The sequence below is a fragment of the Schistocerca piceifrons genome, chromosome 8 (assembly GCF_021461385.2).
Source record: "Schistocerca piceifrons isolate TAMUIC-IGC-003096 chromosome 8, iqSchPice1.1, whole genome shotgun sequence".
NCBI lineage: Eukaryota > Metazoa > Arthropoda > Insecta > Orthoptera > Acrididae > Schistocerca > Schistocerca piceifrons.
Window position 1 is genome coordinate 173623981 of NC_060145.1, and position 16375 is coordinate 173640355.

The 16375-nt window shown below is 39.8% G+C and overlaps 1 protein-coding gene across 2 annotated transcripts in view; it reads left to right on the forward strand.

The window, feature by feature from the left end:
• LOC124711743 (protein I'm not dead yet-like) overlaps positions 1-16375 on the forward strand; it is a 269714-nt gene that overhangs the window by 177851 nt on the left and 75488 nt on the right. For both annotated transcript variants that reach the window (XM_047241953.1, XM_047241954.1), the window contains exons 2-4: positions 1601-1772; positions 2088-2181; positions 5994-6108. In XM_047241953.1, coding sequence (XP_047097909.1) covers positions 1601-1772; positions 2088-2181; positions 5994-6108 — 381 coding nt within the window. The remainder of the gene's footprint in view (positions 1-1600; positions 1773-2087; positions 2182-5993; positions 6109-16375) is intronic.

Below are 16375 nucleotides of genomic sequence, written 5' to 3' on the forward strand. Positions count from 1 at the left end.
GAATAGGTGCATTAATTGAGTAATTGTAGTGCATCTTTCAGATATTTCTTCTCAAGATGCAAAAGGAGTTCGTTTTTGGAAGGCACTGACAGAGTTGAGGAAACGATATGACAATTACGCTTTGATTGCAGATCGCTGAGTATTATATAATAAACCCCCTCTATACCGGTAGTTTAATCGTTATCATTAATCATAGGTGTAGTGTATCCAATGCGGATTCCTCTGAGGGATTACACAAAAATTGCATGGAATGAAACCTTACTGAGACCTGTTACTGTAAAACACATACTGTAAGTCTCTTTTTCTCTGCATGGTCAAAGAAGCGCTTATGGCTGCCGTTCAAGCAGACCAGATGATTCATGAGGTAAATCCAAATTGTAAATACTCCAGTGATGAATCTAGATCAATTCTCACACTTGGGACACTGTTTTGACAGTGGTATCCAGCCTTGTTTGGACCCATGAGAACAGTTTGAATACTGTCAAGTCCAAGACAACAAATATGAGTCCTGTAACTACCTAATTATAGTCTAAAATATAACTGGTGTATCATATCTTACACACAGTCTCCTTTTGTCCAAACAACTGGTTCCTCTGATGTTATCGGAATCTTTGGAACAAAGAGTACATCTTGGGATAATAATTGAAAAGTAGGCATTGAGTCAACCAAAATCTAATCCTTAGGTTAAAATGTACAGAATACAATGTACTTGCACATTAAAAAAATGTCTACAGCAGTATCTTTGGCCAAAAACGTTCAAGCTTCCTAAGTGAAAATACAGTCAGTGACCTCTTTCACAGAACTGCACTAGAAATATTATATTTACTTTCATTGTCATAAGATAAAAATCTGCTGAAAATAAATACTTTTAGCAGAAAGCCAAAACTGAGCTTTTACCATAACAATCCATGATTGACTTCTCAGTTTTATGTGTCCACAGTAGCTCCTGAAAATTATTGATCATCAGCCCTTTCTGTCAATCAACATAGTGTCCACAACTGATCAGCTTTTGCCTCTATTAATGGCATTCCCATTTGTCCTACTCCTTACTCTGCTAACTACAACACACTCTGACAGGATCTCTTGTACTACTTGCATATTTTATCAGTGCATACTCTGAAAGTTTCTTCATATCACAGGGAAAATTCCTTGACATACGCATCAGCTCCAAATCTCTTGAAAGAGTATTCTACAAGCACCTGAAACCTTTTTGAAGTGCCAAACTATAATCACGTTATGGAAGGTTCACCCATTCACCAGATGATAGCTAGACTCTTGGAGATGCTTCTCACTGGTATCTCCAATATGTTCTCTTCGAGTGAGTAAGTCCACAGTGTATTTTCCAGCGTCTGAATGAGCAGGAATTCCATAAATTCTGTGCATTTTTATGCACAATCCTTAACATATGTAAAGCAACACCCCAAATTGCAATTCAGACTGAATAAAGGCTGCATGTATTCAGCTGTGCAGGAGACCAGGAATTTGGACCAATTTCTTTAATGTGCTAGATGTAATAAGAGGATATTGAAGCAAAGCAGGCTTAGAGCTGATATGTTACAATAGTTGCCTTTAATTTAGCTTTCCCTTCTATTTTTTTCAGGAAGCAAGATGTGGTTATGTGGTGCTTGTGATGGCTCTCTTCTGGATAACAGAGGCAGCTCCTCTTCCAGTTACATCATTGCTTCCAGTGGTTTTGTTCCCTCTGCTTGGAATACTCAGCACAGATGATGTTTGTATACAGTATCTCAAGGAGACAAATATGATGTTCATAGGTTGGTAATATAGCTCTCTGTATTATACTTAGAAAAGTTAGAGGTATTTCATGTACCTTTAGTTTTCAGACAAAAAATTTAGCAATAACATGTGAAACTGCTAGTTAACAAATCAAAATACTGTAAAATATCCTAAGTTTGTAGTCTAATGTACACTATGTCCTCATACGATAATGTAAAACATGAGTAAGGTACTCTAACAATGATTAAATAAAAATTCAAAGATGGCTTCACAGGAAAAAATTTAATCAGCTTTTTTTCTACATCTGAATTGAAGAATATAATTTATAAAAAATTATAACATTTTTTTTACAGGTGGGCTGATTATTGCCATATCCGTTGAACATTGCAACCTCCATAAAAGGATAGCATTACGAGCAATACTTGTTATTGGCACAAGCCCAGGAAGGTAAGTTCCTTCAACATGTTTCATTGCTGATTTTAGCTCCAATTGTTCAAGATAGAGCTCAGTGGATGACATACAGACTCAATGGTACTGGAATGCTGTGGGCGGCAGGCACAGTAGCCGATAAACTTCTGGACAACAGTACATAGTACACATGTTCCAGACTTTCATGGATTCTGATTTGTTGAGGAATTTAATATCATCAGAAGAGTACCTACCAACAATGTTCTAATGCTACACAATGTTACACAGCCATGTCTGCTATGGCCTGCTGCTGTGAGGCCACTTAGCAGGCTGCAAGAATAGGCTGTTACTGCAAAAGAAATCAATGAGGATCATTACCTCAAGCAAAAATTAATGAGTGTGAAACAGTTTCTCCTAGATGAGTAGTGCTAACTGTATTCAGCCAAAATGTATTCAGCTGTTTCATTCACACAAAGATAAATCATCTAAGAACTCTTCTCAGGTGATCAGCCAAGTGGTGGCATCATCTTGTCATAACATTTTGATGAGCTTTGTGCCGGCCGGAGTGGCCGTGCAGTTCCAGGCACTACAGTCTGGAACCGAGCGACCGCTATGGTCGCAGGTTCGAATCCTGCCTTGGGCATGGATGTGTGTGATGTCCTTAGGTTAGTTAGGTTTAATTAGTTCTAAGTGAGGTCACCTCACTTGAGGATAATGGGTACAAAACTCGTCAAAATGTTGTGACAAGACGACGCCACCACTCAGTTGATCACCCGAGAAGAGTTCGTCCCTGGAATATGCAGAGAAAGCCCACAATTGAAGACAAATCATGATTCATGAGATCTACAGGAAGAGAAATTAAGTTTATCAACACAGCACTTGCAATAAAGATAGTACAGATAGCCAAGATGTTGATGAATTAAGTCACAAAACAGCTTCCCAACAGTGACAAAAATTATTTAATGGACTACCTATGGATATTCAGATGATACCAACTGAGAAATTTAGAATTAAAATTTTGTGTGAGTTAAAAGAACAATTCTTATGTGAGAGGGAGTCAAATGAAAACCTTAATTTTTTTTATTGAACAAAAGTGGAACATGAATGTATCATTTTTTGACTTAGGTTCTCTGTCATTCTACATATTTCCTCCAGCGTTTAGGAATTGTGTGGGTTCCTCTGGAGGGGGGAATCATTTAGTCATGTGTGCAGCCACTCATGCACCACTTGTTGTACCCCTTCATCAGATGAAATTTCTTTTCTCCCACCGTCTCTGAGTAGTCCAAACATGTGGTAATCACTCGGTGTGAGGTCTGCCGAATATGGCAATGCAGGTCATCAATGATAGCAAGTGTTGCACGGGCAGTTTGAGGCTGAGCATTGTTATGTTGCTGCAGTCAGAAGTCCATGTCACTTTGATATTATTGCATGCCAAAGTTGATTTTTTAACATTTGGAATATTACGTACTGGTGATGGTGTTTCCCCTAGTTGTGTTGTATTCCAAGACAATGCTAGTTGTGTTGTATTCCAAGACAATGTCTCATTCATCTCAAAAGAGAGACATCAAAACCTTCCTTGCAGATGACAGCCCAGAACTTTTGGTTTTGGGGATGAGAAATGGAGCAGTCCCTTGTTTGCTCTCTTTGTTTCGGGTTGGTGGTAGTGTACCCAGGTTTTGTATCCTGTAATAATTCTCACAAAGAAGCCATCACATGCTGGTCCAAAGTGCTGCAGAAGTTCTTCATGGATGTTAATGCATCATTCTTTCAGGTCCGGAGTGAACTGCCATAGCACCCGTATTGCAGACACTTTGTGAATATCAAGCACTTCATGAATGATGTGAATTACGGAACCATGACTAGTATTCAGATTTGGGCTGCTTCATCCATTATCACATGACAATTTTCCATCACAATGGCTTCAACTGCTGCAGCAGACTCTGATGCCACAACATATTGTGCCTCACAAGGCACTGAGTGTGTCACATGAGTGACACCATTTCTGAACTTTCTACTTCCCTCATACATTTGCTGCAGTGATAGACATGCATCATCATACTGGCCCTTCATTTGTCAATTGATTTCAGTAGGTTTTGTACCTTCACTGCTCAGAAAACATATAATAGAAAGCTGTTTTTCCTTGATGCATTTCACAAGTGGAGTAGCCATTATGAAGCAGTATTATGGCCGTGTTTCACTTGTCTGTAATATTCTGCCACCTGTAGTGCAGTATTGTCATCGATTGGTAACAGTAGTGTCAACTTACAAAACAGTTGTGTGAAATGTTGATTTTTAATTATACTTTTCAGGTTTTCGTTTGACTCTCCCTCATTTTATGAATAGAGGAAATGAAATATTCAGCTTACAGAATTCTGTTGATGATTCTCCTTGGAAAAATTGCTAGAAAACCCGTAATGTGATATTTCCATTTTAGGACCTTTATAATGTATACTCTTAGCAGTCTACTGGTAATATATTATGTTTATTAATGATCCTATACTTTCTGCAGTTTAAAAGAGATTACTCTATGTTATTTGGAAGATCAGAGGATGACTGTACATAAAAGGTTAAAAAAAGAAAGAAAAAAAAATTGGATGATTTATTCAAGAGAAAGAGTTTCACAAATTGAGCACGTGAATAATGCATTGGTCTGCCTCTGGCCCTTATGCAAGCAGTTATTCAGCTTAGTATTGATTGATGGCATTGTTGGAGATGTCCTCCTGATGGATATTGTACCAAATTATGTATCATTGCCATGTTAGATCCTCAAAATCCTGAGCTGGTTGGAGGGCCCCGCCCACAATGCTCTGAACATTCCCAACTGGGGAGAGACCCATTGACCTTGCTGGCCAAGGTAGGGTATTGCAAGCACAAAGACAGGCATTAGAAACTCTTGTCACATGTGGGTGGACATTATCTTGCTTAAATGTAAGCCCAGTATGGCTTACTATGAAGGGTACCTCAGACCATCACTAGGTTGTCAGGCTGTATGGTGGGTGACAATCAGGCTCGTATCCCACCACTGTCTGAGGCATCTCTAGACACATTTTCACTGGCCACTTGGACTTCGTTCAAAGTGAGACTCCTCACTGAAGACAATTCTACTACAGGCAGTGAGGTTTCAGGCCAAAGATGTGTCTGGAGACACCCCCTGTCAGCAGTGGGATACCAACCCAACTGATGGCCGCCATATGTCCTGACAACTGGGAGTGATGGTCTAGCGTGTCATTTCATTTCATGCAGCACCCCTCTGGTTGTCATCCATGGTTCCCTTATATCACTGTGCTACATTGATGATATTCTATGCCCTGCTTTGTTGTCCTTGATGGCAAGCCATCCTGGGCTTACATTTCAGCAAAATAATACCTGACTGCATACTGCAAGGGTTTCTACTACCTGTCCTGAAGCTTGCAAAACCTTACTGTGCCCAGAAAGGTTGCTGAATCTCTCCCAAAATGAGAACATTTGGAGCAGGGCCCTCCAACATTTCAGGATTTTGATTATTTAACATGCCAATTGGACAGGATTTGGCACCATATATTTCAGGAGGACATCCAGGAACTCTATCAATCAATGCCAAATCTAATAACTGCTTGCGTAAGGACCAGAGGTGGACCAATGTTTATTGAGTTGCTAATTTGTGATTGTTTGTTTGTACATGAACCTCACATCTACTGATTTCCATCACAATTGGATAATTCCCTTGTGATCTGATTTTGGTTTTCATACATGTTTTGTGTGTGTATGTTCTTGATTTACAGACTTCTGTCTTTAGATACCTGTTTCTTTGAGAGTTACATAACTTCTATCACTTAGGCAGTGTCAACCTTGATTTTTTTCTGGTGTTTTAGGTTGTTATTTGGATTGATGGGTACTACAATGTTTGTATCTATGTGGATATCTAACACAGCAGCTACAGCCATGGTCACACCAATTGCCAAGGCAGTACTAGCAGAGCTGAAGGCTGTAAGTCTAACACAAAATATGTATTTTGCAGAGAATGAAACAAAAAAAACATATTTATGATGCTTAACAATGCACATTTTGTATCAATTATATGTTGAAATTCTTCTTGATTTGAATTTTATCTGAAACAGAGATAGCACATTTAGCTAAACACATTTGTGGAGAAAACTGATACACAACTGTATGAATAGTACCTGAACACCATGTGATACACCTCATCATCAACATCATATTTTTTATAATCTTAATCATTATCATAATTTTCAACCAGTAACTCACAAATGAATCCAGCAATTATAATTTTTACATCTTCATCACACCATTTCATAAAGTGCCTTTCAGTTCATTAAAAATAAGAAAACTAATGCAAATGCAAACAAATTAAAATACCAGAGTACTGAATACAACATGCCAGTGATCAGTAGAGAAGAGAAATGAGAGTTAAAAGGAGATGAATAAAAGGTAAAAATGGGGAGAATATGTTTTCGAAGGGATGAGCCAATGTGTAAAAAATTAAAATAAAGGGAAACATCAAAACAGTGTGCAGGTACAGGCAGAGAGAATGCAAATTGTGTGAAGCAGAAGAGAAAAGAATGAGGTTGTGGAAGAGAATTCAGATGGTAACGAATAGTGTGAATGAAATAATATGAATTTTGAAAGCCAGATTATAAAGCCAGTATCAGTATACAGTGGGTGTAATATGAGAGAAGATGATCTGCTGAATAAGATAAGGATGTCCAACAACAGCATTCAGGCTCAGTATGTGGATTGTCAGCAGGTCATTATTAATTTTCTAGTGTCTAAGTATCTCCCATAATTTTCATTCTTTCTTTCTCTCTCATTCTTTTTTTTAATCTGGAAGTATTTTTGTTTCCTTCACCATCAGCATGTTACCTGATTTTCTATCTTTACCTTTTTTCTGGTGTATAGTATGTGGTCCAGTCACATTAATGTGACCATCATCCCTGATCGACATCAGTTGCACCACTCACAGATGGCAGGTAAGGGTATATAAAACGTTTCGAGGAGATGCGGAAAACAGTGCACTTGTTGTCATAATGTAGAAATGGAGTGACTTGTCTGACATTGGCTTTCAGGTCAAAGGTGTAAACATTTCTGAAATGTCTAAGTTTGTTGACCATTCACCTGCTACTGTGGATAAAGTATACTGTGCATGGCAAAATGTTGCTATCCAAAGCTGGTGCTGAGGCAACTGGACCATAGATGACAGGGATGAGTGATGGCTATGGAGATATGTACAGGCAAATAGACATGTAGTTGTTGAGCAACTGACTGCCCAGCTGAACCAACAGACTACCAGCAGTATCTCCTCAATGACCATTGCAGCATACAGTCCCCTGCAGCAGACACGTAGTTCATGCACTCATGCTGACTGTTGTTCATCAGTGGCTAAGGCTGGAGTCTGCACACCAGTACCAGAACATCTGAAAGCAAAGACTTTCTAACAATTATCGGGAGGGTCAAGCCAGGACTAAGGAACATTATGGTCTGGGGAATGTTCTTGTGGCATACCCTGAGTGATCTCATCCTGGAAGGCACAGTGGATCAACACAAGTATGGTATGCATCTATCCTTGAGACCCATGTCGATCCCTACAGACAATTGATTTTTCCTTGACTCAGTGGTATCCATCAGCAGGACATTACAACATGTCACACAGCTCACAGTGTTCTTGCATATGACTTTACTATTCTGCCATGGCCACTAAACTCTCCAGACTTAAACTCAATCAAGAAGCTGTGGGACCACCTTGATTGGACTGTTCACACCATGGATTCTCAACTGAGAAACCTAGCATAGCTGGCCATGGGACTGGAGTTGATATTGCTGCACATCCCTGTCAGTACCTTCTGGAACCTTACTGACTCTCTTCCGGCCTGTCTTGCAGCAGACCATGCTGCAAAAGTTGGTTATTGAGGCTTTTGAAAGGTGGTCACATGAGTGTGACTGGACAGTGTAATTGTGATTGTTAGCTCGTCACCAATTGTTGACACTTTACCATTTGGTAAGTACATGCTACTCTTCTATCTGAAATGCTAGCAACTATATACTTACATTTTTAATGTAAAGGCAAAGTACAAAATCAGCTATATTAGATTAGGAATATTTATTTCCAGCCGCTAAGACAGAATTTATGGAGCAAAGGCTAATAGACATGTAAGTTAAATAATGTAATTGAGTCTCAACTCAGTTTAAATTGTTCCCTAGTAAGAAGAGACGGACTGGAAACAGTAATGACAAAGTGTAAGATGAACATGATGCTAAAGTCAAGGAAATGTTCCAAAAAATCTCTCGATAGATATACAAAGTGGGGGAAATGATAAAGAAACAACAAGGGAAAAGCTGTTGATAATAAAATCCCAAAAACTGCAAGTAATGAATTGTTGATAAACGATTGGAAAAAATTAGCTAATCTGAGACAAATGGAAGGGTGCACTGTTAGTAAAATTTTACATTAGGAGTTGAAATTTTGAAATATCTATAACAACACCAGTTCCACAAGTTTGCTTACAACAAAGTCATATACAGAGATGTCATGTCATCATAAACTGTTGCTAAGTGCAGGAAGAATTGAAGGTGATCAGTGTTTGATCCAATCAGCTGATCATCAAAATGCATGACTAATAAAAGCAATCTATTAAATTTTAGTAACACAATAACATTACTTAATGTGACATACCAGTGATCACAGACCATGACGTTCATGTGCCAACCTTGCTTTGTTCCTCCACAGATAGCGATCTTGTGCACTTTGGATCCAGTTTTCATGGACACGGAATTGCTAAAGATCCATTTGTAGTTCATCATCTCATAGCTTTCTTGGTCTTAGACAATAAATCACACAAATATAAAGGTTATCAATTCAACTGAATACATAGGAATTACACTTAAAAAACTTAAACTGGAACAATCAGATAGTTAATGTGGTCATGAAGACATCTAAGACTGCATTTTTTAGGCAGAACACTGAGAAGATGCAGCAGGTCTACTCAAGAGACTGCTTACAGTACACTTGTCTCCTCTCTGCTGGAGTATTACTGTATGATACTGGATTCTTATCAGATAGGACTGACAGAGGACGTTGAAAAAGTCCAAAAAATGGCAACTCATTTTATATTATCTTGAAATAGGAGAAAGACTGTCATGGTTTTGATAAGCATGTTGGTGTGTCAATTGTTAAAACAAAGGCATTTTTTGTTAAGGCGAGAGATTTTTCACAAAATTTCAATCAACAACTTTTTCCTCTGAGTGCAGATGTATTTTATTGACATCACTCTGCATAGGGAGAAATGATCATCATAATGAAATGAGATAAATCCTTGTATGGAAAGATTTAACTGTTGACTTTTCCCATACACTGTCAAAGAGCGGAACAGGAGAGAAATAGTCTGAAGGTGGTTCGATGAACCCTTTGTTAGGCACTTATGCATGAATTGCAGAGTTGTCATGTAGAGGTAGATGTAGATGAACACAAATAATAACTATAGTAAGTTGTATGTTAACAGGCAAAATGACTCAGTCTTAATTACCAAGCTTATGTAAAAGAATACATAGAGAGTATTTAAAGAAGAGCTATAAGCTTCATCAAGGATTTGTATTGTCAGCACAAGAGCATCACTTAAATGTTCATCAAACTCCAATGGGAGGCACTATAAGAAATATGCTGGGCATCGCAGAGCACCTTACTCTAAAAATCCTGAAAGCCCACCAAACTATATGACGCAAAAAAGATATAAATCAACTTATACCTTTCATAATGATCATCAGGAAAAAATTAGAGAAATTTGGTTGTATACTAATATGGACAGGTAGTGACAAATTTTCTTGGTCTACATCATCTATGAATGGAGTCAGAAATGGAGAAAATAATTCTGGCATAGCATTTACCTTCGCCCTCTTACCACAGGATGTCTCATGACATAAAGATGTAGATGTGTACTAGATATGCAGCTATGCTACTGCAAAGTAGAAGCTTTCTCAGGAGAATTTGTGGTAATGGTAGAAATCACATGTGAAGGTCACACAAGCAATTATTGTCTAATGAATATATATTCTCAGTCAGTGAGTGAAAGGAAAAATCTTTTGATATTTTGGCTAGGCCTGGTAAAAGTGGTTTCCCATCATGTACCTCCATCATGTGATGATGCAACAGATGTGCAACTATGCCATGTGGATGACTGCAGTGAGACATTTTGCAGCGAAATATGTTTGTGCTTTGGATGATTACATAAATGAAAAGAGCAGGGAAGGTAAAAGTGAGCACCATATATAGCCAGTTCCTCTGAACTTCTGAGTTCAGTGGCAGAAACCAACAGATGGATAACCATTAACAGTGCATTGTGACATCATCACATAAAACATTTCACAACCTGTCAACTGCAACCTGTGTGAAGCCACATCTCATCACCCTACCTTCTCAGTTCTGAGACAGTACTACACTCCTGGAAATTGAAATAGGGTGAATTCATTGTCCCAGGAAGGGGAAACTTTATTGACACATTCCTGGGGTCAGATACATCACATGATCACACTGACAAACCCCAGGCACATAGACACAGGCAACAGAGCATGCACAATGTCGGCACTAGTACAGTGTATATCCACCTTTCAGAGCAATGCAGGCTGCTATTCTCCCATGGAGACGATCGTAGAGATGCTGGATGTAGTCCTGTGGAACGGCTTGCCATGCCATTTCCACCTGGCGCCTCAGTTGGACCAGTGTCCGTGCTGGACGTGCAGACCGCGTGAGACGACGCTTCATCCAGTCCCAAACATGCTCAATGGGGGACAGATCCGGAGATCTTGCTGGCCAGGGTAGTTGACTTACACCTTCTAGAGCACGTTGGGTGGCACGGGATACATGCGGACGTGCATTGTCCTGTTGGAACAGCAAGTTCCCTTGCCGGTCTAGGAATGGTAGAACGATGGGTTCGATGACGGTTTGGATGTACCGTGCACTATTCAGTGTCCCCTCGACGATCACCAGTGGTGTACGGCCAGTGTAGGAGATCGCTCCCCACACCATGATGCCGGGTGTTGGCCCTGTGTGCCTCGGTCGTATGCAGTCCTGATTGTGGCGCTCACCTGCATGGCGCCAAACACGCATACGACCATCACTGGCACCAAGGCAGAAGCGACTCTCATCGCTGAAGACGACACGTCTCCATTCGTCCCTCCATTCACGCCTGTCGCGACACCACTGGAGGCGGGCTGCATGATGTTGGGGCGTGAGCGGAAGACGGCCTAACGGTGTGCGGGACCGTAGCCCAGCTTCATGGAGACGGTTGCGAATGGTCCTCGCCGATGCCCCAGGAGCAACAGTGTCCCTAATTTGCTGGGAAGTGGCGGTGCGGTCCCCTACGGCACTGCGTAGGATCCTACGGTCTTGGCGTGCATCCGTGCGTCGCTGCGGTCCGGTCCGGTCCCAGGTCGACGGGCACGTGCACCTTCCGCCGACCACTGGCGACAACATCCATGTACTGTGGAGACCTCACGCCCCACGTGTTGAGCAATTCGGCGGTACGTCCACCCGGCCTCCCGCATGCCCACTATACGCCCTCGCTCAAAGTCCGTCAACTGCACATATGGTTCACGTCCACGCTGTCGCGGCATGCTACCAGTGTTAAAGACTGCGATGGAGCTCCGTATGCCATGGCAAACTGGCTGACACTGACGGCGGCGGTGCACAAATGCTGCACAGCTAGCGCCATTCGACGGCCAACACCGCGGTTCCAGGTGTGTCCGCTGTGCCGTGCGTGTGATCATTGCTTGTACAGCCCTCTCGCAGTGTCCGGAGCAAGTATGGTGGGTCTGACACACCGGTGTCAATGTGTTCTGTTTTCCATTTCCAGGAGTGTATATTCCTCCAGAATCTGAAATTGCTGCTTTTTAGTTGAACGTTATGACTGTAATTTTGGTTCTGGATGCTGATATACTATTAGGACTAATAATTAACACTTATTGTAACATACAGAATTGTTTTATAGGATCTGTTTCTTTTTCTTGACCTTTTCCACATTCTTGACTATCTCTTTCATGCTGTACTGCTCAAAATAAAAATATAAAACACTACCAATCATCTAAACAAAACTAAGAGAGTACTTGAAAACAGCATGTTTGTACAGTGTTAGTCCAAAATAAGTTGAAAGACATTTTAATATTAAGGTAATATCTTGAGAAATATGCTACATATACTATGTCAATGACAAGTCCACAAGTTTCTTAAGTTTCATTGACATTCAGGCATTACAGCAGAAAATGAAACTGTGTGCATATACGAGGGTTGTACCGAAAGTAAGGTTCCCAATGAGCTACAGCCTTGACAGAAGGTCCTAAGCTAAATCCGACAACAGTGCCATGCACAGTGGTTCCCCACTCTTGCGCCCACCTGTATGTGATTTGCTGCATCACTTAGTGTTGGCTTGGCAGCCATCAGAGGTGGAAATGTTGATCGCCACTCCAACCAAATGTGAGGTTCGAGCAGTAATCTAGTTTCTCCGCACAAGGAAGTTACCACCCATGGAGATTCATCAGTGACTGACTGAGGTTTATGGTGAAGAGTGCATGTCCATTCAGCATGTCCGCAATGGTGTAGGGCTTTTGCTGAGGGTCACATGGAAGTTCACAATGAAGGACTGAGTGGAAGACTGCCAGTTTTGGATGTGATTGTCCAGAAGATCAACAGTGAGCTCCTCAAAGATTGAAGGGTCACTGTCCGTGAACTTGTTGAACACATTCCTGAAGCTTCTCATGGCACAATTTAAAGAACTTTAACAGAAACATTGGGTTATCACAAGGTGTGTGCTTGCTAGGTCCCTCATGCTGACTGACAGACACATGGAGCAAGGCCTTGACTGTGCTCACAAGTTTCTTCCACAATGTGAGGCAAGAAGCAGAAGTTGTTGGACTCTGTCATCACATGTCATGAAACATGTGTGTTTCATTACACCTCCAAAACAAAACAACAATCTCGTCAGTGGCTTCACTCAGTTCATCGCCACCAAAGAAATTCAAACAAATGCAGTCGGGAGGAAAAGTTATGGTGACTGTGTTTTGGGACTGATTTCATGCAACCTGAGATGACAATAAACTCAGTCAGATATTGTGAAACATTGGCCAAACTCCAGTGAGCAATCCAGAATCGCCAGAGAGGATGACTGAAGGAGGGAGTAGTACCTCTTCTTAACAATGCTCGACCCTACGTCGCTCGTGAAACAAAGGAGCTTTTGAAGAAATTTGGGTGGACTGTTATGCGCCATCCCCCATACAGCCTGGACTTAGCACTCAGTGATTATCACCTCTTCCCCAAGCTAAAGGAACACTTACGTTGCAAACGCTTCAAGAGTGATGATGAAGTCCAAGCAGAGGTCACACACTTCCTCAACGGGTTGGTGGGAGACTTCTTCAACTTAAGAATACATAAGCTGGAGCACCGTCTTCAAAAGTGGGTAAAAAAAATGGAGACCATGTTGAAAAATAGACAAAAGTGTAAGCTTTTCAACAATGTACAAATGAATAACAATAAACAATGTTTTCTATTTGTAAAAAAATATTGGAACCCTATGACTTATCTTAGAAGAAAGATTAAGGAAAGGCAAACCTACGTTTTTAGCATTTGTAGACTTAGAGAAAGTGTTTGACAATGTTGACTGGAATACTCTCTTTTAAAATCCTGAAGGTGGCAGGGGTAAAACACAGGGAGTGAAAGGCTATTTACAATATGTACAGAAAACAGATAGCAGTTATAAGAGTCGAGGGGCATGAAAGGGAAGCAGTGGTTGGGAAGAGAGTGAGACAGGGTTGTGGCCTATCCGTGATGTTATACAATCTGTATATTGAGCAAGCAGTAAAGGAAACAAAAGAAATATTTGGAGTAGGAATTAAAATCCATGGAGAAGAAATAAAAACTTTGATGTTTGCCGGTGACATTGTAATTCTGTCAGAGACAGCAAAGGACCTGCAATAGCAGCTGAACAGGATGGACAGTATCTTGAAAGGAGGACATAAGCTGAACATCAAGAAAGGCAAAACATTGATAATGGGATGTAGCCGAATTAAGTCGGGTGATGCTGAGGGCATTTGGTTAGGATGAGACACTTAAAGCAGTAAAAGAATTTTGCTATTTGGGGAGCAAAATAACTGATGATGGTCAAAGTAGATAGGATATAAAATGTAGACTGGCAATGGCAAGGAAAGCATTTCTGAAGAAGAGAAATATGTTAACATTCAGTATAGATTTAAGTGTCCGGAAGTCGTTTCTGAAAGTATTTGTATAGAGTGTAGCCACGTATGGAAGTGAAACGTGGACAATAAAAGTTTGGACAGGAAGAGAATAGAAGCTTTTGAAATGCGGTGCTACAGAAGAATGCTGAAGATTAGATGGGTAGATCACATAATTAATGAGGAGGTATTGAATAGAATTGGGGAGAAGAGGAGTTTGTGGCACAACTTGACTAGAAGAAGGGATCAGTTGGTACGACATGTTCTGAGGGATCAAGGAATGACCAATTCAGTATTGGAGGGCAGTGTGGAGGGTAAAAATCATAGAGGGAGACCAAGAGATGAATACACTGAGCAGATTCAGAAGGATGTAGGTTGCAGTAGGTACTGGGAGATGAAGAAGCTTGCACAGGATAGAGTAGCATGGAAAGCTGCATCAAACCAGTCTCAGGACTGAAGGCCACAACAACAACCAATAAGCCCACAATTCCTTAAAGGATCAAACTCCTATGTATAAAACAGCTGATTACTTAAATATTTGACGTTAAGTGTGTAAGGAATAAAAAGATTAGAAAAAGTTTGAAATTATGTTCAAAGTTTATAGGAAGTCGCTAAATGCTCTCATTATGAAATACTGGATGAGTGTCAGATAGTTTGGACTCCTTTTAAAGCAAAAGCTAGTTTTTCACACGACAGTGTCTCCTGAGCTATACGTTGTACGGTGATGCAACTTTGCATGTCCGTTGAGTGGTAAATGTGGATACTGCTCGCTAAATATGTCACAAATAGAGTTAATAGTAAAGAAGGAATAAATTAAAATGTCATGCCAAATGTTGAAGATTTTCTGCAACAGCAGCAAAAATTTTGTAAATGATAAGATTTTTTCTTTCATCATTTTGTGATGGGCATAAATAAGAAAAAGTTTTGAAATTATGTATACAGTTTGTTGGAAGTCACTAAGTGCTCTCATTCTCAAATCTGGATGAATATATCCTGGGTAGTGGGCACACAATAGTTTCCTTGTCTCAAGACATGTACACTGACTGTAATACTTGCCTTAGCGTGTAAACCTTTAACATGAGATTATACCCCTTAATGAGTAGATTACCACACTATTTAGAACTTAAATTTGGTCAGTAACTATATGAAATATTGAAAATAAACTTGTTGTTGCCCCTGGAAGCCTTTAGTTAGGCAACTTACAATTAAATTGAGGACCATGGATCAGGCTAGCCATTTAGTGTACATGAGCGTCTATTGCAAAATAATATAAGTGCTCAAAATGTAATTTACACTGTAACAGTAAATTGAAAATATATTTGTACATTGATGTAGCCAGTATCACAATCAAAGGATGAATGAATGAATAAATGAATAATATATGAATGTGATAGTTGATGGATAAAAGAATTAAGAAGAATAATTAATCAGTTGGTATCCAGTTTTGCCTCCCTTTATGTTAGAAATATTTTAGAACAATGCTAAATCAGTCATATAAATTGTATATAATTCAGTAACATCTATGTTGTGCATTTGGTTAAGCCCACCACTGTTAAAAATGAGATGACAAATAAACTACGCACCATACAGAACTTACTATTTCTTTATTTGTTATGCAATGTATTAAAACCATCTTCAGGTGGGCAATCTTATTATATTAATGAAATGTATGTGATTACTTAAAATCATTGTCATCGACACTTCATCAGTGTGGCTTTGAACCTAAAGATGATGGAGTGAAAACTCCTTAAATATTTTATGTAATGAATAAATATTAGTAGTGATTGTATGCAATGTGTTACATTTGTCATTCCACTAAGCTGCTGGTATGGTGTTATGAAGAAAATAATGGCTTTAAAATGAAGTTTTCAGAAAATGCAAGAGCAAGGTTAGTGGGAAAGTATGAAAGCAATAAGTTCATGAAATTTTTCATAGTTCAGTTAATAAGTAAGAGCATTAGAAAACTTGGTGAGATGTAACTGCAATAAGGACAGAACAAAACAAGAAATAGGGTATGTGATAAAAA